General features: G+C 44.0%; 1 protein-coding gene and 1 pseudogene across 1 annotated transcript in view; one reads left to right on the top strand and one right to left on the bottom strand.

Annotated features, from left to right (window-relative positions):
- The window catches only part of BRD1 (bromodomain containing 1), a 56134-nt gene that overhangs the window by 29539 nt on the left and 4333 nt on the right, over positions 1–22262 (bottom strand). Inside the window, exon 3 of the mRNA XM_021710081.1 lies at positions 2958–3114. Coding sequence (XP_021565756.1) covers positions 2958–3114 — 157 coding nt within the window. The remainder of the gene's footprint in view (positions 1–2957; positions 3115–22262) is intronic.
- Positions 14680–15108, top strand: LOC110595219 (annotated as a pseudogene).

The following is a 22262-nucleotide window of genomic DNA, read 5'->3' on the forward strand; positions in this document are numbered from 1 at the left end:
CTCCTTAGGCTCCAAGGACTCCTAGGCACTTGAGTCCCAGGACACTACGAAGGGTGTAACATCTTAAGGGCAGCTGGTCCCAGCCCTACTCCTGAACTTGATGCCACCAGGGACAACATGGGCAGTAGCACTCAGCGTTGCCTTGAGAACAGACACTCCAAGAGCTAGTGGACATGCTCCCAGGAGATGAAGGAAATACCAAGGGAGCAGGGGCATGGCTTGATGCTGTTCAACCTAAAGCTAAGGTACCATCCTCGTGCTCCCTCCTGCCCACTGCACACCCTCAGTGACCACCCCACCTACCAACACAAAAGTCCCAGGAAGGCCTGACACTCTGGCCAGGAGCTGAGGGGACCCTGAATGTACAGTCAGACAGACCACCACCAGGAGGGTGGCATCTGCAACCATGGACTTGCAACCAACACCCTCGGCACCCCCTGGCCTCCCAGAGACCTCCGTCCCATTCATCACACTGAAGGGTATGGCCTGCCTGTCCATCCCTCCAGAGTCTGGCTGAGGGTGGACATCCACAGACATGGATGAATCAAATTCTAACATCAGTTATTTCTGAAGTTTCAAAAAACATGAAACCACAGCAAGCCTCAGACAACACTCACTAGAACAATATGGGAGCACAGCCTCTCCCTCCAGATAGCCTGTCAACTCAAAAGCACGTTTCTAGACTCTGGACACCACTGTTGTGCTGTGGGCTCAAATTCACACAGTTCCTTCTACTCCTTCCCAATGTCCTCAAGGAGCCTTTCCCCTCTGCCAGAAGAGCTACTTCCGGCTGTCCTGTGGGAAATGTTCCCTCCTACATATTTTGCATGTGACAGAACCTTGCAAATAGTGCCTGAGAGAGCTCATGAAGGGTAGTGGCAGAGGGTAGCAAGGGAGGCCCTTGGACTGGGTCTACTCACCTCACTGCCTTAGCCTTAGTGTTTGCAGCTCTACCTGGGTCACCTCCTTTCTTCCTTCCAACCCTCAGTCTCTCCTCTGTTTCCTGGCTTCACTATACCCCAGGCCCACTGGCCCCCACTCTCCTGGCTGCCTGGATCCTCCTCACACCCATGTCCACTGGTTCATGTATTCTGCTACTGTAGGGACCCTGACCTCCAAGTCTGCACTCCTGTGAGTGGGTGATGAGCCCTATACTTGATATCCCCCATCCAGCCACATCCACGTCTATTTTCATATGGAAATCATACTTCATGGTTCACCCCGTGGCTTATTTGGAGAGTTCCCTCCAGCCCCAGCCCCAAGACAAGATCCAAGGTCTGAATTCTCAACTTGCTCCATCAAAATCCTCTCTTACACTTCGCCATCACTGGGGCTAAGACTGAAGCTCCAGCCTACCAGTGCCCCAACCATCCCTCATGGCTCCACTGCTTCTGAACTCTATATCTTAAAGTCCCTCCCCAACACCCTCTCCTCCTGGGGGCTCTCACAGGCTGCAGTGTGGGAAGGATGGCAGAGATGAAAAGTAACATCTCACAACATCATGGTATGGAAAATGCAACTGACTCATTCGACAACCAAAAAATATTTATTGAAGCCTTTACTTTGTGCCAGGACTTTAAAATAAAGCCTGGCAATGAAAGGACTCTCACTCCATGAGAGACCAACTAACTCACAAACTTGAGAAGCCTCCCAGGGAGTCCCAATTCCCCTAAAAAGACGTGCAAGAGGAGGATGACCCAACTGGTGAATGCATAGGAGGTCCCAGAATACTCCCCAGTCAAAACGCACTCCTGGTGCTGAGAAGTCACTACCTGAGGCTACCATCAGAAAACACAGGACTTCACCCCCAAAATCTGAACCACAAACCATCATCTACTGGATACAAAAAACACGATAACATGGTCTACTTGTAGACTGCAGAGCAGTCTCTGCAATTTCCATGAAGCACGGCAGCAGTGGCACTAGGTTACTGAACTGGGCTAGCATCAGGGGCAGAGGGAACAGAACATGGTGCCAGCTCGGCAGCAGAGCCTCTGAGAGACAGCCAGCACTGGTTGCAGTACAAGGACCCAACTGTGCACTCTGCAAACTCGATCTTCTGTCAGAACGAGCCATTGTTTCATAACAGAGTTTAACAATTCTTTGTGTCCAGGATGGCACTAAAAAGGGCAACAAGGAAATTCCATAAGGCTCTCAGCCCAAAGAGGTGCCAACCATTGACAAGCTGTTCCTGCAAGACTGGCCATTCCTTACAAAATAAACAGAGGATGCCAGCTGAAAGTGTTGAGTGACATGCAGAAGAACTGTTTTCATTTTCTATTTATTTTTGTGACATCTTACAAGTCACTTTAGTTTCTAAATCCATTCTTTCAGAACTTTCAGATGATTCTATAAACCCAAGTTAACTACTAAAATGTAAGAGTTTCTTCTTTTAAAAGAAAATTCCTATTCACTCCTGCCTATTTCAGTTCTCAACTCCTTCCTTCCCTACTGCAAGTCAATGTTAAACTAGTATTCAGAGAAAGGCCCTTAAAAGAGATCACTCCTCATGTTTCCAAAACCCTACACTCTAGGCCCAGCACACAGACTCTCACCCATTGGGCCCCACCTCCTGATGTTCCCATCTTGAATACCAGTATGGTCAAAGTGATAACACTTCTCTGGGCACCCCCTCTGTTCACAGGGCTGGCACAGGGCTGAGCACATGGCCATAGCCCCATCAGTGTGAGCATGGTGAGAAGAAACAAACAGCAATTCAAAACAGAAGAAACATCGGGTGACACACATGGGTGAGAGTCACGTGCACAGCCCACCATTCAACAGCCCAGGACACACAAAATTTTTTGTATAATTCCAGGGCTGGGCAAGACCAGGGCTTCCAAACGAGGAGCCTGGGCTCAGGGATCAGTGCCACAACCAGCCGGAACCTGGCGCCTCACCTCGGAGGGCGAGACAGACAAACACTGAGAGGCCTGTGGAGGCCATGAGCCACATACCTGCTGCGTGCTCCTCTGGGACTGCAGGCTGGACTGGAGCCGCCGCAGCAAGGGAGCGCCATTTCTAGACAGTCGCTTGAGTAACCAGTAGCTGTGGGCTCGCTCCACAAACTGCTTCTTCCGCTGAATGGCCACCTGATTCGCGATCCTATTTAATCTAAAACATGGAAAAACTCACAGTTTAGCTTTGAAACAGTACATTAAAATGTTTTCATTATGGAAATTAGAAATGACAATGTTACTTTTAATAAAACTGTATGTGTTCACACCTTTTTCTCCCAAAGCCATGACATATATAATTTCCACTAGCCCTGGTGCTGCAGAAACAAAATTCATAATCTCTAACTATTTAAAGATTCCACGCACTTTTAACTCACTAAAACATTTATCAAATTAAACATTTAAAAATAAAATAGGCTAGGCCCAGCTTTAAACATTTTTAACTCTTTTAACGTGACCCTAGCTAGCTACACACAAGCTGACCCTGGCTGTGTCTAGTGAAAACTCCACCAGTTACAATTTCAGTGTGACCAAATCCCTAGACCACTGTTCACTCTCACTAGGGTAAAGATGTGAGCACTGGCCCCCCTTGTCACTCCCGAGAAGAAAAGCGACAACTCAAGGCAAAAGACGCTGACAGGTCAGGGCCGTAAGCAGAATAAGCTCTCTGTTTTCACTAGAATAACATCAGGCATCTTCAAGTCTCCCAAGAAGCCATATCCTTTTGGAAACTATAAAATGCAAAATGGTAAAAACACTAGCATGGAGGAAAAGATGATAATTTTTAAACCCTTTAATGCTAGCCAGAAAGCTTCCATGTCCTCCCTGTTATTATCCTTTCTACTGAAACAAAAAATGATTCACCAATATGCCTAACAAGAACACTGAAAAGTAATATAAACTCAGTCATACACTAAAACTTTAATAGAGCAAAAACACAAAACACAAGAAGGCATTCTCCATTATGCACCAAATGTCAAAATTTCAGAACAGAATTAAGGAATTTTACTACCAAATTTTTGAAAGAATACAAATCCAAGTTCTACAGAATAACCAATTAACAAATGTGTCAAGTAGAAAACTCCTGGCCCTACCAATTCTAGCTGGTTCCCAAGATTGCTCCCAATCATGCTGCTGGTGATTCCCTGCTGAGTTCTGCAGGGGACATCTCCCTTGGGGGAACATAGTGGAGTCCTGTTGGGTCACCAAGACCCTCAGCACCTCTGTCATGCAAATGCCTAGCACCACCTCTTCCAGCAAGACATGACTCAAGGATGAACCCTGCAGAAGGACACCGACCAGACTAGGAACAGACTATGAGGCCAACTCCACACCAAGAGCCTCTCAAATCCAGACCAATAATGAAGGTAGCAAGAGCTTCTATGCAGCTATGGAACCCAAGCTCAGCATGTTATCTACGCTTCCCAGCACCAAGGAATGGCAGAGCTATACTCTCAGGAAGCCTGAACACCTACCTACAAAGTGCATCTCCAAGTACAGTCTACTGAAGGATGTCAGATGGAGGCAGAGGAAGGCCTCTGATCACAGTCCTGTTTTGGAAGTAGTTTTAGTTTCACCACTTTTGACTGAGGCATAACTATATGCAGTCAATGGCACAAATGTTATGTAACACATACAGCTCAGAGAATTGTAACAGGGATACAGACGTTTTAACACAAATGCATATACTTAGGGTATTCTAATGGTCAAATGAAGCAATACAGATGTTAAGTGTTTTTTTTTTAACAATTTGAAGATCCAAGGAAATACTGCTTGGCAATATGTTCATAAAGACTCTGACCTCACAAAACAAGCCACCATCTTTCCAGAGTCAGGATTTCTGGTAATGTGAACAACCTACAGGATGTAATCAACAAGGCTTTGATAACTAATACTTTAAGAATTTAGAGCCAGTCGGCCGGGCTCGGTGGCTCAGCGGCTCAGCCTGTAATCGCAGCACTTTGGGAGGTCAAGGTAAGTGGATTGCCTGAGCCAGCAGGTTCGAGACCAGCCCGGACAACTTGGCAAGACCTCGTCTCTACAATAAATCAAAAAAAATTAGCTGGGCGTGGTAGTACACGCCTGTAGTTCTGGCTATTTGGAAGGCTGAGGCGGGAGGATCGCTGGAGCCCAGCAGGTTGACACTGGGGTGACCATGAGTGTGTCACTGTATTACAGCCTAGGCGACAGAGTGAGACTCCAACTCAAAAAAAAAAAAAATTTAGAGCCAGGCATAGCGGTGTATAACTGTGGTTCTAGCTATTGGGAGGCTGAGGTGGGAGGATCACTTGAGCCCAGGAGTTTGAGGCTGTAATTTACTGTAATCCTAATCTGTGAATAGATCTTGCACTCTAGTTTGGGCAACATAGCAGAGATCTGTCTCTTTAAAAAAAAAGAAGTATATTTTCATAGGAGCTAAGCATTTGGAAAAAAAAAATTACAGCAGCTTATAGCTGAAATCCCAGCACTTTGGAAGGTTAGGGTGGGAAGACTGCTTGAGGCCAGGAGTTTAAGACTAGCCTGAACAATGCAACAAGACCCTGTCTCTAAAAAAACAAAAAAAAATTAGCTGGGTGTGATGGCGCACATCTGTAGCTCTAGCTACTTGGGAGGCTGAGGCAGGAGGGTCACTTGAGCCCAGAAGTTCGGGGCTGCAATGATTTGTGATTGTGCCACTCACTCCAGCCTCGGTAACAGAGCAAGATCCCGTCCCTAAAAAAAAAGAAAAAAAATTTAAAACATGTCCTAAAATATTTATCAAGACACTGTATGCTGAGTACTGGTTTTACCCCTGACAAGTTACAACATGACAGAAAGAGAAAGCAAGACAGCAGGTATCACCTCTGCCTCTAGGAAGGACACACAGCCCCATGGAAAGCAAATTTGCCCACATTGAACATATCCACTGCATCAGACCTGCCCCATCAAGCTCCCAGAACCAACCACAAATTCACAGGAAGTAGAGCACAAACAAGCTAAACCATACCATGGACTCACACATATAAGTCAAGCCAAGGGACCCACTGCAGACAGGCATCTGCAGGAGGAGTCAGGACCAAGATTAGGGGACCCTTGACAATTAAACTGCAAAGGGAACATGACCAAGAGGGACCTTTAAAAAAAGAGAGATGAAAGAACATAGGTGTTATGTTAAAGGCACACAGTGTTTAGGGTATTTAGGAAGAAAAGTGAAGAAGTGAACACAAGTTAGGGCTGTGTGAGTCCTGGGGAGTGAGAAGGGGTCATGAGGGTAGTTAGGGGCTGCAAGGTCTTGTCCTCTGACACAAATGATGGTTATAAGGGTGTGTATAATAACTCACTAATCTACACATTTGTTTTATGCAACTTTCTGATTTGCTATTTAAAATAATTTTTTTAAATATGGTATCAGCAAGAGTATATTAAAGATTTTCTCAAGTCTTCCTGAATACATCTAATAAACAAGGTGCCTTCAATTGAAAGATTAACAATTATACATGGCATGCTTTGGTGACAAAGCCTTTGGAGCTATATCAAAAGCAAAGACAGTGATGGACTGGCAATGCCAGGTTATTCTAACCCTTCTGCAAGTCTCAGATTTCCCTCTTTTAGCTTCAGGCAAAATTCAAGGAGGACCAAATTGGAGTTCAGTTAAAAAACATTAGTTTGTGATTTTTCATAAAACCTGGATGAAAAGTTTAAAGCCTAGTACATTCCTAGACAAAACTGCTTATCCAATTTACTTCTATATGTGATCAAGGCTTCCAGCATTCATATCTGTAAAAACAAAAATCAGAAACAGAATTAAGGGTGAAACCATCTAATTTTAACAGTAATATTTGTCTATGGAAAAGGTATCTTGTCTTTTTAAAGTCCCATTTCATTAAGAGATGCATCCACAACTAATGTCACTTATGGTTAATCTACAAGTCATACTTTTGTCTGAGTATACACTAATAATTTTAACAATCCAAATAGGAAGAAACCTTAATGCTTCAGCCCAGCATGACTGGCATACAGATTAGTGTAAGAATAGAGGTGGCAGAAGCAGGTCTGGATGAAGGCCGTATGTCCTAGGTGAAAGATATGAGGCAGTAACAGCTCATCCAGAGTCCACTAGATCATTCTCCAGAGTGATGAGCATACTTTCAACATTCCAGAAACTATACATCTCTGCTATTTGACCATCGGGTGAAAAATGCTAGAGTTCAACTCAAAAAGGTGGAAGGCACTAACTGCTTTTCAAAATTATTCTGGGGGTTCATGTGAGCAAAACAGTTTAAAGAATCCAGAATTAGATGGAATGAGGAAGAGAACAGAAGAACAGCTTCCTAGCTAGAAGACTTGAGCCTCTACCTCAACTTGGACACATGAGTTGAGAGGAAACAGATTCCAAATGAGAAAACTAAGCATAGATTTAAATATTAGAAACAGAGAAAACAGTCCCGGAAGGCTGGACTGAGATGCCAGCAAAGCAATCATGGTGGGCACCTGCTTGTAACAGCTGCTATGCCCCTTTAGGGAAGGATTATAGACAAGTCAGAATCAATACAGAGGAAAAGGACCCATGAGATAAGGTCATCAGAATTCCAAGAACAAATGGAAAAAATGTCCAACATTTGGACTAAAAAAAAAAAAATTCTTAGATTTTTTTTTTTTTTAGTCAAGTCCACATATTGACACATTAGTACTTTAACATGGGAACCACCAAAAGCGTTAAAATGGAATGTGTGGACAGGAAGACTAAATATTGCTAAGATATCAATACACCCAAAGTGATCTACAGAGTCAATGGAAGCCCTATCAAAACCCCAATGATGTTTTCTGCAGAAAGAGAAAAACCTACCCTAAAATTCATATGGAATCTCAAGGAAACTCGAACTACCAAAACAACCTTAACGCTAACAAACAAAAACAAAGCTGGAGGGCTCACATATTCTGATTTCAGAACTCTACAAAGCTACAGTCATCAACACAGCAGGCATATGGCCAAGATAGGAGTCTAACCCAGGCCATCTGGATCCAGCATTCAGAATCCACACCACAGCCAGGCTATCCCCAGCAGAAACTGCAGACATGAAAAGGCATGTCAGAGGTGGCAACCTCACCAACTAGTAAACACGAGTAACTGTGCAACCTTTATGTGATCCAGGAAACGCCAATTAAGACCACAATGAGATACCACTTCAGCCACCAGGATAGCAAACTGAGAAGTCTGACAACACCCAGTGCTGGCATGGCTGCAGAACAGCAAACCACCACCCCGTGGGAGTGTGAACTTAAGAACAGCTCTGGAAAGTGTGTGTGCCCCACTTGGCCATGGTGGAGGTACTCTCTTCCTACCCTGGTTATCCCACTGTCAAGTGTGCCCAATGCTCACATCATAAAAGCAACAAAACAAAAACCTGGGACAAATCTCACAAGTCCACTGACAGGAGAATGAAAAGGAACTGTTGTGGAGTCAAACAGCCACAGCTCTGCAAGCCTGGAGATCCTAGGGCACAACGCGCTGCCAAACCCAAACAAATGCTGCTACAGACACAGAGACGTTCTAAAGCTCCTGTCAAAGAGCCAGGTACACTAGGGGCGAGGGCTCATTGCCTATATAATCCCAGCACTTTGGGAGGCAGAGGTAAGAAGGGCTCCTTGAGCCCAGGGGCTCACAACCAGACTGGGCAACTTAGTGAGACCTCATCTCTACAATAAATAAATAATAGCCGGGCATGGTGGCACATGCCTGTGGTTCCAGCTGTTTGGAAGACTAAGGCGGAAGGATCGCCTGAGCCCAGCAGGATGTGGCTGCGGTGGCTGTGAGCGTGTCAGCCTGGCAACAGAGCGAGACTCGGGGGAGCGGGGGAAGAGCCAGGTGCAGTGCTCACACCAGTAATGCTAGCTACCTGAGAGGCTGAAGCAGGAGGATCACTTGAGCCCAGGCATTCAAGGCCAGCCTGGGAAACATAGTAAGACCCCCATCTCTAAATATATATGTGTGCATGTGTGTGTGTGTGTGCATGTGTGTGTGTGTGCAAGTGTGTGTATATATATGTATTTCATATATATAAATAATAAATACATAAAACTATTAAATGACCCTGAGTTAGGCAAAGCCTTCTTAGATGTGACACCAAAAGCACAAGCAACCAAAGAGAAAATAGATACAACGGATTCCATCAAAATTTTTAAAAATGTGTGCTTCAAAGGACACTGAATACAACAAAAATAAGATCCACGAAGGGAAGAAAATACTTGCAAATCACATACCTGATTCTGGAGTCTTGTATCCAGAATATATAAAGAATTCTTATAATGACATTGGATAACCAATGAAAAAACAGCAAAGGATCTAAACAGACATTTCTCCAAAGAAAATACACAAATGGCCAGGCCAATAAGTACATGAAAAGATCATCAACATCTTTAGCCACCAGGGAACTGCAGATCAAAACCACAATGAGTTTTCACTTTGCATCACAGAACAGCTCAAATCAAAAAGACAGATGATAGCCGGAGAATGTAAAATGGAGCAGATGCTTTAAAAAACAGTCTGGCAGTTCCTCAAAATATTAAACAATGTCACCCTGTGACCCAGCAATTTGTTCCCAGGAATGTACCTAAGAGAAATGAAAATATACATCCACTCAAAAACTTTTACACAAATGTTCAGGCCATCATTATTCATAATAGCCAAAAAATAGGAAAAAAACAAACATCTACCAATAGATGAGTAGGCTTTGTTTAATGTGGTCTATCCATGCAATGGAACGTTATTCGGTCATAAAAGGAATGAAGCACTGACATATGCTACACCATGAAAGGACCTTGAAAGCATGCTCAGTGAATGAAGTCAGTCACAAAAGGCCAAATACTGTATAACAGTTTAATATGAAATGCCCATAACAGCAAATCCATGGAGACAAAAAGCAGATCAGTAGCTGCCAAGGGCTAGAGGGGAGTGAGAAGGTGGGAGATTGGGGGTGATGGCTAATGGACACAGGGTTTCTTTTGAGGGTGATAAAAATGTTGTAAAATTCACTGTGATAAACGCACAACTTCATGAACTAAAATTCACTGAATTGTATACTTTAAATGGATTAATTTTGTGATGTGTAAATTATAGGAGTCTCCTCTTAACCACAGGGGATACATTCCAAGACTCCCCTGGGATGCCTGAAACCTCAGAAAGCATCAAACCACTAACCTGATTCTGAGTACTGGCTACTAAGTGTAACTGGCAGGCAGCTCTACAGGGTGAAGAAGTTGGACAAAGGGATGGTTTACACACCAGGCGGGGTGGACTAGGACAGCACAAGCTTCAATCAACCTACTCAGAATCACAAACAAATTAAAATCTATGAATGGATTATTTCTGGGATTTTCCATTTGATATCTGGACCATGCTTGATCATGAAAGTAAAACCACAGGTAAGGGAGGACTACTGCATTATCTTGTAAAGCTGACAAAACTCTCCCAGTGGCAGCAAAGAGGGAGTGGAACAGAGCACACAGGCACATGCAGTGGTACTGGGAGTCTCTCAATTCACAGAGCAAGGAGTGGGCTTATGAGTTATTATCTGGCATCATTCACATATATGTCACACACATTATTTGGTATCTATCAAACAGTATGTTTTTAAAATATATTAAAATCTACAGTATTTATGTATTAAAAATTCTTCTCAAAACAGAAAAATCATTCAAAAAGTTAAAAATACATTAAGGCTAAAAACTATTTGAGAGGCAGAGATAAAAGAGTATTTACAAAATTTTACAGCAAGCAACACAGTGAACTGTGAAACATCAGAAGCGATCTCTTTCAAATCACCAGGACCAAGGCAAGGATGTCCATTATCATCCCTTCAAATCACTCTGGACTGGTAGTCCCAGTCTGAGCTCAGGTTAGAGAAAGATAAGAAAAACTGAAGGATCAGAAAAGTCCCCCTAAACTGTCATTTTTCAAAGGCAATGTCCACAAAGACAAGCCAAGAGAATCCTACAATGTAATGTATCTATCTAAAGCAAAAACAAAAACTTGTATCTATTCAAGTAGATTTAAATGCTAATTTTTAAAAATATTTTTAAAAAGTTACCAAAAAATAAATCTAATAAATTTTTATGGAGAAAATAATGAACTTTTATTATGACATTGAAGACAGAACACACTCATAGTTCCAGCTACTCAGGAGGCTGAGGCAGAAGATCACTGGCTGCAGTATGCTATGATCATGCCTGTGAACAGTCACTATACTCCAGCCTGGCAACACAGCAAGACCCTGTCTCAAAAACCAAAAGTCCTACATGATCAGTAAGGTAGGCCATGTTAATGTTTAAGTGAAATCAACGGGGTAAAGAGTCCAAGCTTCTTAATGGAATACTAACATGCCAAAAGTCCAGCAAGATGAAGCACAAACTTTAAAGCTACTGCAGTGAACCAAGATCATGCCACTATACTCCAACATGGGCAAAAGAACAAGTCCTTGTCTCAAAAAAAAAAAAAAACCAATCTTCAGTACAACAGACACTATAAAATGATGCCTGTATTTAAGAGCCTTTATAACACTGTCATATTTTTAACACTAAATTGGAACTTGCTTCAAAACAATCAAAAGGAAGCTACAAGTGAGGGGAGACTGGCTAGGTGCAAATAACTTCTGAAGCTGGGTCAAATAGGTAGGTTGTAAAGATTTTTTTTAATTAAAAAAATTTTTTAAGACTTCACTACAAAGGAAAAGACAACACAACTCAAAGAACAAGCATTCAATTAGCCATGCACATGGCAGACAGGAGACACTAGTACAGGCCTAAAGCATCCAGCTGGCCACGCCAGCCCCCATGACACACACCCATATCCCATTCCAGGCAAGTCATGCTGGAGGAAAATGTGTCCATTTCCAGTCACTCTGAAAACACATGAGGTCAACTGCCCAAACCTCCCTGGATTTCACCTCATGGGACAGCTGTACTAAATCTGGGGTGCCACACAGTCCACAGCCCATCTCCAGGGGACAACTGCTTTCGTCACATGTTAGACTCCTGGAATTTAATCTGAAAGAGCTAGAGCCACTGAGATGGCATCAAAGAGTATGCTGGCTTAAGAGGGGAGATGGGGTGTGTGTGTGTGTGTGTGTGTGTGTGTATGTGTGTGTGTGTGTGTGTGTGTGTGTTCACGTGCATGTACACACATGCATGCACACCCACAAATGCAGAAAATGATGACATGTACAGGGACAGCACCAGGTAAAGGTTCAGATACTTAGAATCACTTCACATTGTGTGTGAATATGTACACAATGCAAAAACCAGAAAGACATGGATTAGATGAATCCACTCCAAGGTTACACTGAGTGGCTGCTGTGAGGACATGGGTGGGCTGACAGAGCTGGAGGGGTCCCGCAGTATTCATTTAATATGGACCAGGTGAAGTAGCTCACATCTGTAATCCCAACACTTATAGGAGGCTAAGACAGGAGAATCACTTGAAGCCAGGAGTTCAAGAGCCTGGACAAGACAGTGAGACCCTACCTCTACAAATAAATAAATTTTAAAACTTGTAATATAAAACCATGAAATGTGAAAAAAATTCCATTAAAAAAATTTCTTTCTACCCACCTATGTGCACACACACTGGAAGAACACTCTTGTATGTGTGTTCCTGAGAGCCATTTCTCCATAGTGGGAGTTTAGAAACTATCCTCTCTTTTTTTTTTTTGAGTCAGAGTCTCACTCTGTCGCCTAGGCTGGAGTGCAGTGGCACAACCTGCTGGGCTTAGGCAAACCTTCCGCCTCAGCCTTCCAAGTAGCTGGAAATACAGGCACGCGCTACCACAACCACCTTATTTTTGATTTACTGTAGAGATTAGGTCTCAACAAGTTGCCCAGGCTAGTCTCAAACTCCTGAACTCCAGCAATTCTCTTGCCTCAGCCTCCCAAAGTGCTGGGATTACAGTCTGAGCCACAGCACCCGGCCCTCTCTTCTTTTTTTAACGCTTTCCATCCTCTCTGAATCTTTAAAATAGACCAAATTAACTTTTATGTCAGCTCAGGTCAAGCTGGCAGGAGTGTTCTTCCTTTCCATGTTAATGAGTGAAATCATGAAAAATAGGAAAAAGTGCCGTTAAAAAGTCCAGAATTTGCCTCCTGAAGTGGACTGCTAAGATGCCCTACCTAGAACACACATTCACCTGTGGTCAACAGAACTATGTCCATGTGGGCCTTAGCCACAGTCACCATTATATTCACAAGGGGGCTGGCAGGTCCAGTGCCCCACCTACTCAACTGCCTGCAGTGAGGCATTTGCCATAGGAAATGGACCTGGAGCTGAGATCTTCTCCACAGTGACAGCACAGCTTAACAGAGTCCAACTTTATTATAAATCCTACTAGACAACTGGCCTGGTCCCGCCATAAGCTGGTGAGAAGCCACTACTTCCGGATACCACAGGCCTTCCCTGCCATGTTCATGTCCTGCTGTAGTAAATTACTCTGGAAATCAGAGCTTCCAGATCTACTCCAACCATGGACAGACAAACACAAAGATGGGAGATGGAAAGGACCCTGGACAAAAATGCTAGAGGACAGTTGACTTCCAACCCTCACAGGAAGGACTGAGCCACAGGAATAATCAGTGACTGTCTGGGTCAACTCTAAAGAGCAGAGACTGAGCTGTCTTACAGTCTTCCCACAGACCGCCAATTGGATGCTGGAAGGAAACACCACCACAAATTGTATCGTGGAGATACCAGCAAGATCATCACCAGGGAAGGCAGGTAGATATCATGTGCCTCCAGGAAACCCCCAGGTGAGAGGGACACACGGCGCCTACTCCATACCCAGCCACAACTTCAATGAGCCATGAGGAAACACCAGACAAGTCCAACAGTCTAGGGCTGTCTCCTTCAAAAAACATCAGTATTACAGAAGATAAAGAAATGCTTTGGAAGCATCCTGATCTAAGGAGGCTGAAGAGGTGTTACAGGACGGTCACCAGCAGCAGCTGACCTGGGTCCCGGATGGGAAAAGAGAAGAGGCTACAAGAGCACATGTGTCCCTCCTGCTCACTGCCAGTGTAGAATGCAGAACCTGTGGTACATCTGTGGACAAACCTGACACATGCGGGCAAGGCTGTGACTGTGACCTCCAACGGGTCAAGGTGGGCAGCGCAAACAAAAGAACACAATGCCAGCAATAGGTGTAAAGAGCACTTTGATGTTCTTTGTTCTCTATTTTTGCAACATTTTATAAATATTAAGTTATTTCCAAACGAAAACATAAAAAAGCAAGCTCCCCACCAACCCAAGTTGGACACTGGCATATGCTCATGGAGGTGTGCTCTGCAGCAGCTCCAGAAACAAGATCAGTTCCACTAACTTCAGGTGCAAACTCAGAGTGCATTAAAGCATATGTTCTCCATGCTCAGCCCAGTTAACACCTGGACTGGAGCAGAAGCAAGACTGTGGGTGGCAATCATCTGCCCCAGTAGTAAAGAACACTTCAAATAAATTTCCAATGCCACCTCTGCCAATACTAAGTAACCATGATGAAAAGTAAACAGAAGCAGTAGTCAACTATACTGGTAGAGTCTACCCCTCTACTAAGAGCCTGCTCTGCATGCCTGGGACACTCCAGGGCAAAGGCTCAGGCCCAGTAAGCAAGGCTGATGGGGGTGATGCGCTGATGGGGGTGATGTGAGGGGATGCCCAAGATGGCAGGAGCAGAGCAAGGTGGAGCTGTCTAATGGTCAAGTGACTATGGCCCATGGCCCTGCACTCTGGAGCAGTCACTCGGGAGCAGTTTTAAAACCTCCGCAGGCTTTCCGTGCCGATAGACCTCCCGCAAACCTGGTGAACATTCTTAACACATGCCAGACTTTCTGTAAGAAGTGTGACAAGCACCAACTCCACAAAGTGACACAGTACAAGAAGGGCAAGGACTCTCTGCATGCCCAGGGAAAGCGGTGTTATGACAGGAAGCAAAGTGGCTATGGTGGGCAGACTAAGCAGATTTTCCGGAAAAAGGCTAAAACTATAAAGAAGATTGTGCTGAGGCTTGAGTAGGTTGAGCCCAACTGCATATCTAAGAGAATGCTGGCTATTAAGAGATGTAAGCATTTTGAACTGGGAGGAGATAAGAAGAGAAAGGGGCCAAAAGATCCAGTTCTAATGCCATATTTTGTTTAATTATAAGGAGAATAAAATCTTGATTATATTCACTTAAAAAAACAAAACAAAACAAAACAAAAACCTCTGCAGGAGGCTAGGCACAGGGGTTCATGCCTATAATCCCAGCACTTTGAGCGGCCAAAGGAGGATAGCTTGAGGCCAGGAGTTGAAGACCGGCCTGGGCAACACAGTGAGATGCCATCTTTTTAAAAAGTTAAAAATTAGGTGGGTGTGATGGCACATACCTATAGTCCTAACTACTTGGGAGGCTGAGGCGGGAGGATTCCCTGAGCCCAGGAATTCAAGGCTCCAGTGAGCTATGATCATACCATTGCATTCCAGCCTGGAGGACAGAACAAGATCTTGTCTCAATTTTTAAAAAATAAAATATTTGAAAGAAAAAAAATCTGTCAGAGTAAACTTCAAGTTAAAAAAATAATTTAGGCCGGGCTCGGTGGCTCAGCCTGTAATCCTAACAACTTGGGAGGCCAAGACCAATGGACTGCCTGAGTCCGCGGATTCGAGACCCACCAGGGCAACTTGACAAGACCTTGTCTCTATAATAAATCAAAAAAATTGAACCAGGTGTGATAGCACGCACCTATAGTTTCAGCTACTTGGAAGGTTGAGGCGGAAGGATCGCCAGAGCCCAGCAGGTCAAGGCTGCGATGGCCAGGAGCATGCCACTGCACTCCAGTCTAGGCAACAGAGTGAGACTCCAACTCAAAAAAAAAAAAAAAAATTTAGGTTGGGTGTGGTGGTTCACTCCCATAATTCCAGTCTTGAATTCCTGAGCTCAAGCAATACTCTCACCTTGGCCTCTCAAAGTGCTAACATTACAAGTATGAGCACTGCACCCAGCCTAAAAAAATAAAAATTTTTTTAATGTTTTAAACGTTAAGAAAACCTCTGCAGTTGACCATCACACCTCACAGTCATCACCCTCAAGGCAGAAGTACAAAGAGGAGGCTGAGGCAGGAGGATCACTTAGCATGAGCAACATAGGGAGATCTTGTCTGTAGAAAAAAATTTTTTAATTAGTGGGGCATGGTGGCATGACTATAGTTTCAACTACTTGGGAGGACGAGACAGGATTACTTGAGCCCAGGAATTTGTGGGTACAGTGAGCTATGGCTGTGCCAATGCACTCCAGCCTGGGCAACATAGCAAGACTTTCTCTTAAAAAAAAGTAAAATTTATTTTTGTTTTTTTTGTTGGTTTGTTTGTTTTGTTTTGAGTTGGAGTCTCACTCTGTCGCCCAGACTGGAGTGCAGTGGCACGCTCCTGGCCACCGCAGCCTCGACCTGCTGGGCTCCGGCGATCCTTCCGCCTCAGCCTTGCAAGTAGCTGAACTATAGATGTGCGCTGCAACACCCGGCTAATTTTTTGATTTATTGTAGAGATGAGGTCTCACCAAGTTGCCCAGACGGGTCACGAACCCATGGGCTCAGGCAATCCACTCACCTCAGCCTCCCAAAGCACGGGATTACAGGCTGAGCCACCAAGCCCAGCTAAAAAAAAGTAAAATTTTAAAAGATAATTATTTTTTGAGTTAGGGTCTCACTCTGCCCCAGGCTACAGTGCAGTGGCATGATCATAGTTCACTGCAGCCTCAATCTCCTGAGCTTAGGCAATCCCTTCCGCCTCAGCATCCCAAATAGTTGGGACTACAGGCATGAGCGCCACCATGTCCAGCCAAAGTTTTGATTTTTTGTAAAGATAAGGTCTCACTATGCTGCCCAGGCTAGTCTTGAATTCCTGAGCTCAAGCAATACTCTCACCTTGGCCTCTCAAAGTGCTAGCATTACAAGTGTAAGCACTGCACCCAGCCTAAAAAAATAAAAAATTTTTTAATGTTTTAAATGTTAAGAAAACCTCTGCAGTTGACCACCATACCTCACAGTCATCACCCTCAAGGCAGAAGTACAAAAAGTCTGTCAGATTCAAACCACCCCCACCCCCAGGACAGAACACAGAACCCCACCACCTTGCACGGAAGGGCTGAGCAGATCAACAACCTGGGGCTACAGCAACTGCTCCAGAGAAAGAACACTTCCTGGCAGTGACCCCAAAGAAAGTTCCAGAATACCCACATCTTTACTCTAGAGCCAACATACTACTACACTTTGGGAGGCCAAGGCAGGATTGCTTGAACCTGGGAGTTCAAGACCCACCGGCAACTTGGTGAGACCTGTTTCTATGATAAATCAAAAATTAGCCGGGTGTGACAGTGCATGTATGTAGTTCCAGTTACTTGGAAGGCTCTACAAAAAAATAAAATTTTAATTAAAAATCAAAAAAACGGCCAGGCTTGGAGGCTCAACCTATAATCCCAGCACTTTGGGAGGCCAAGGCAAGTGGATTGCCTGAGCCCACAGGTTCAAGACCCACCGGCAACTTGGTGAGACCTGTCTCTATGATAAATCAAAAATTAGCCGGGTGTGACAGCGCATGCATGTAGTTCCAGTTACTTGGAAGGCTGAGGTGGAAGGATTGCCAGAGCCCACAGGTGGAGGCTGCGGTGGCTGGGACCGTGCCACTGCACTGCAGTCTGGGTGACAGAGTGAGACTCCAACTCAAAAAAAAAAATATCTAAAATTAAAAATTAAATTAAAAAAAAAAAAAAAAGAACAGATGCTAGACTAATACTAGACTAAGGCCAGGTGACTTCCGGTGGGGTGATAAGAGGTGAAAGTCCCAGGTAGGGAGGAGATGCTTAAAATCTGAATTCCCAACCCCTACACCTTCAAGGAATTGCAGAGATGGGCACACTCGAGAATACAGGCACTGAGGCCTACCACCCGGCCCACTCAGCAGCCAATTCAGGTGACCTGTGTTGATCTCAACTGTAAGAGATTTTACCATCCATCTGCCATCCCCTCCTGTTCCACTACCTTTTCAGATACCCCACGGAGACTCGTTTCAGGGTTCTAACTAACGTCCAAGAAGTCCACGAGCAGCAAGCAGCCTGGATGGTCACCCATTTTTGCCACACAGACCCTTCTCCCATTATGCGCTGTGGTTCCTCAAGCTCCAGGAATAGTACAGAAGGGGCATGGAGCCAGGAGGGGACCATGGCTGAGGAGCCATCCCTAAAGGCAGTGTCTCTGACAAAGGCCCCGTGGGAGCTCAGGCAGGATGGTACTAGAGACATGACTTTGGGGGGGAGGGGGTTTAGGGATTTTTTTTTTGAGTTGGAGTCTCACTCTGTCACCCAGGTTGGAATGCAGTGGCACACTCACAGCCACCACAGCCTCGACCTGCTGGATTCAGGCGATCCTTCCGCCTTGGCTGACTAATTCTTTAATTTATTGTAGAGACAAGGTCTCGCTAAGTTGCTCAGGCTGGTCTTGAACCCCTGGTCTCAGGCAGGCAATCCTCTTGCCTCAGCCTCCCAAACTGCTGGGATTACAGGTTTGAGCCACCGTGCCCAGCCAACATGTGACTGTTAATGAAGCCAAAGAGAAATTAAAAGGGACCTCAAAGGAACTTTCTTGATTAGAGACGTGCAGTTCTCATTCAAATGACCTACTAACAATATCTGTTAAAACATCAGCTGGACCAACTAATGTGCTAATTGAACAACAACACAGGAAATTCAGGACTCTCATATATGTTAAGTCCAAGCTTAAACAGTCTGACAGTGTAGTTAATCTGATCAACAACTATGCTCAGAGGTGCAGGAGTAAGCACACAGGACCAGAAATCCTCGGTACAGCACCTTTTCACCTTTATCTGAATAAACTGCTCTGCACACCGGCACCATCTCTGCTTATTTCTGTGGATACACCATTAACAAGTGGGACTGATACCACCTGGGATTGCCTTTACCAACAAGACTAAAAAAATTACATGGAAGAATATGAATTCAGGCATACATGTTTATCTTTTTCAAAACATGCCTTACACAAATGATCTCTGAATGCAGTTATGTAAAAGAAAACCAAACCTCAAGTGACAGCTCTGGATAACCATGTGAAATTCTTTCTAAGAACAGCTAAAGTCAATCTAATTTTTTGTTAAGGCTAGTTAAGGGGAACAGTGGGAGTGGAGAAAAACAAGGAATCAATCTGTAACTGGTTGTGATCAGTTAGCTGTAAATACCAACTGCACTCTGGACTAGCCAGTCAATCTAACTTAAATGCATGAAGAGGTTAACTAGGTATTAGAAGTTTCCCCAACCCAAATATCTTCTCCTGCGTGATACTACCCTTCCTAAGGCTAATAACCAAGCTCAACTGATCCTCTTAAATTAAAAAAAGAGTCCCAAGTAAACAGTGGTTTACAGTGGCTGAAGGAGCAAATTTATCAGAACACCTTGCCTTTTTGAGGTTTCTTTTCATTAGGTCAAAGGTCTAGGCTCCAGTAGCAGAGATAAGAGCTGAAGTAGTAGAAACCAAGCAGGTTAGCTTCAAGTTTGCATGCCTGGTGATGATCGTGTATCTTAGGACACTTACATATTTTGCATTCTGGTATACCAGCTAATTCGTGAGTATTTATCCATGTTATGCAATTAACCAAATTTAATTAACCAAATTTTTAGTTTTTAAAGCAAAAAAAGTGACTATGAAATCCTGTATGTCTTTTCACTACATGTACAAACTCTCATGTGATGAACACTTCAATAGTCTATGTTAAGGGAGGCTTATTTCAGAAATATTTCAAACTGAAGCAAATGGAAGATTCTTTACCCTTAAGGCTAAAGAAAAGAATATTATGCCTTAAGGCTAAAGAAAAGAATATTATGCTATATAGGCACAACTCAAATCCTGCTAATAAAAACCAGTGCAGACAAACATATTTTACTCTTTGGAGTAGTGTGTACCAATCTGTTATCACTGATTCCTTAGAAATAGTTTTAGAAATTTCCAGATTGTTCTACAACTGTCTGACCACGGACATCAGCAGTTGTCTCCCTTCTACAATACCTTGACTTCATTTTCTTCCATATATAGGGGAATGCCTACCTGTTTTGCAAAGTGTCTGCTAACTGTTGCTACTATTTGGTTAGACTACATTACATTTTGAAAACTAACTTTTAAAAAAAATGGGCTGAGTTTGGTGGCTCAGCCTGTAATCCCTTTGGGAGGCCAAGGCAAGTGAATATTCTGAAACTGCAGGTTCAAGACCAGCTCAGACAACTTGACAAGACCTTGTCTCTACAAATTAAAAATTAGCTGGACGTGGTAGCACATGCCTGTAGTTCTAGCTACCTGGAAGGCTGAAGCGGAAGGATCGCCGGAGCCCAGCAGGTCGAGGCTGCGGTGACCAGGAGCGTGCCACTGCACTCCAGTATGGGTGACAGAGTGAGACTCCAACTTAAAAACAAACAAACAAACAAACAAAACAAAACAAAACAAAAAAAACACAAGGCCGGGCTCGGTGGCTCAGCCTGTAATCCCGCACCTTTGGGAGGCTGAGGTGAGTGGATTGCCTGAGCCCGCGGGTTCGAGACCCGCCTGGGCAGGCGAGACCTCATCTCTACAATAAATCAAAAAATCAGCCGGGTGTGGTAGTGCATGCCTATAATTCCGGCTACTTGGAAGGCTGAGGCAGAAGGATCGCCGTCTGGGTGACAGAGTGAGACTCCAACTCAAAAAATAAAAGAAGATCCTCTTTTTCTAAAACCTCCAAAACAATTGCTCTATTTCAATGTGATTGGCCATTACCTGAGCAGGCCTTACGTGTCATAAAGTGTCACATCATGAGACACTCTAGACGGGTCCTACACCATAGTCGTGGTTAGTACACAGCGTAACCAACTGCACACAGTATCCCCACAAAGGGCTGCATCAGGAAGCTGTCTCAGACCAATCTACATGCAATTCAGACACACAGCTGAGGCCTCCTGTATGCACCCAAAGGTAGTAAACCCAGGGCCTAAGAAAGAGACTGCTGGTGGCTCAGCCTATAATCCCGTGCTTTGGGAGGCTGAGGTGAGTGGACTGCCTGAGCCCACAGGTTCAAGACCCGCCTGGGGAACTTGGCGAGGCCTCATTTCTACAATAAATTAAAAAAAAAAAAATTAGCCGGGCGTGGTAGCACGCGCCTGTAGTTCCTGCTACTTGGAAGGCTGAGGCAGAAGGATCGCTGGAGCCCAGCAGGTCAAGGGTCAAGGCTGTGGTGTCCAGGAGTGGCCACTGCACTCTAGTCTGGGCAACAGAGTGAGACTCCAACTCAAAAAAAATAAAAAAATAAAAATAAATAAAAGAGACTGCCAGATTAGCTGCCTCTCAGGACACCGCAGGGCTTTAAACTGGCTTTAGACAGCAGCCAGAAAGCCTCAGTCTCTAAATACACCCAGCATTGTCCCTCACAATGACCCCACAATGTGGGTCCAGAACCATGCTGCAAAAGACCGGGGGTGGTGGGAACTCTCTCGCGGGTGGCAAGATGGCCTGAAGAGTCTCCTGGAGACTCTAGGAAACCTAAACTGTAAAAATTATTCTGCCAAGAACACTTGTTCAGGAACATTTCTTTATCTCTACTCAAAGCTAAAGTAACAGTTTACTCCTCAATTTAGGAAAAGAACATGGACCAGACTATAACTTTAGTACATGGCTCAGCTCCATCACCCCCCTGCTTTGAAATATTTAGGTCCAAAGCACAAATTTTCTTCTCATTCAGTCATGGCAACTTTAAGGTTCCTACATCTCCACATGCAAATGCTTCCTCCTGCACACAGTCCTGCCCACCCAGCACTGGGATCCATAATACAGGGTGAAGGAACTCAGCCATGCCCTGCCTCATCTGAATCACCTGGTGCTGGCCAGAGAAGAGAGCATTTTAAACTTCTGGCTTTTCAATTTTTTGTTTCAATGTGCTTCAATTTCAGTAAAGTCAAAATTTTTATGCCCCTTAAACAGAAACTCCTGATACAAAAGCCTGTATCTTTTGAATCGTAGGTAGAAATCCAAGTGAAACCATCTCTTAAAAGTCAGATTGACTGATTTGCAAGGATAGATACTGTGGTTTTGACAGAGGTTTTCTCTGAATGAGATGGATTAGGAGCACTTTTTGTTCATTTTGTCTGAAACTACTGATTCTGTAATGAATAATAAGTATAGCTCATGAAAAAAACATTTTATTTTGAGGAAAAAAGTAACAAAAATAAAATCACATTTAAAAAAATCATTTTAAACTTCTAATTTTTTTTTTTTTTTTTTTTTTTT

The sequence above is a fragment of the Carlito syrichta genome, unplaced genomic scaffold (genome assembly GCF_000164805.1).
Source record: "Carlito syrichta isolate Samal-C Ts95f unplaced genomic scaffold, Tarsius_syrichta-2.0.1 Scaffold288020, whole genome shotgun sequence".
Taxonomy (NCBI): domain Eukaryota; kingdom Metazoa; phylum Chordata; class Mammalia; order Primates; family Tarsiidae; genus Carlito; species Carlito syrichta.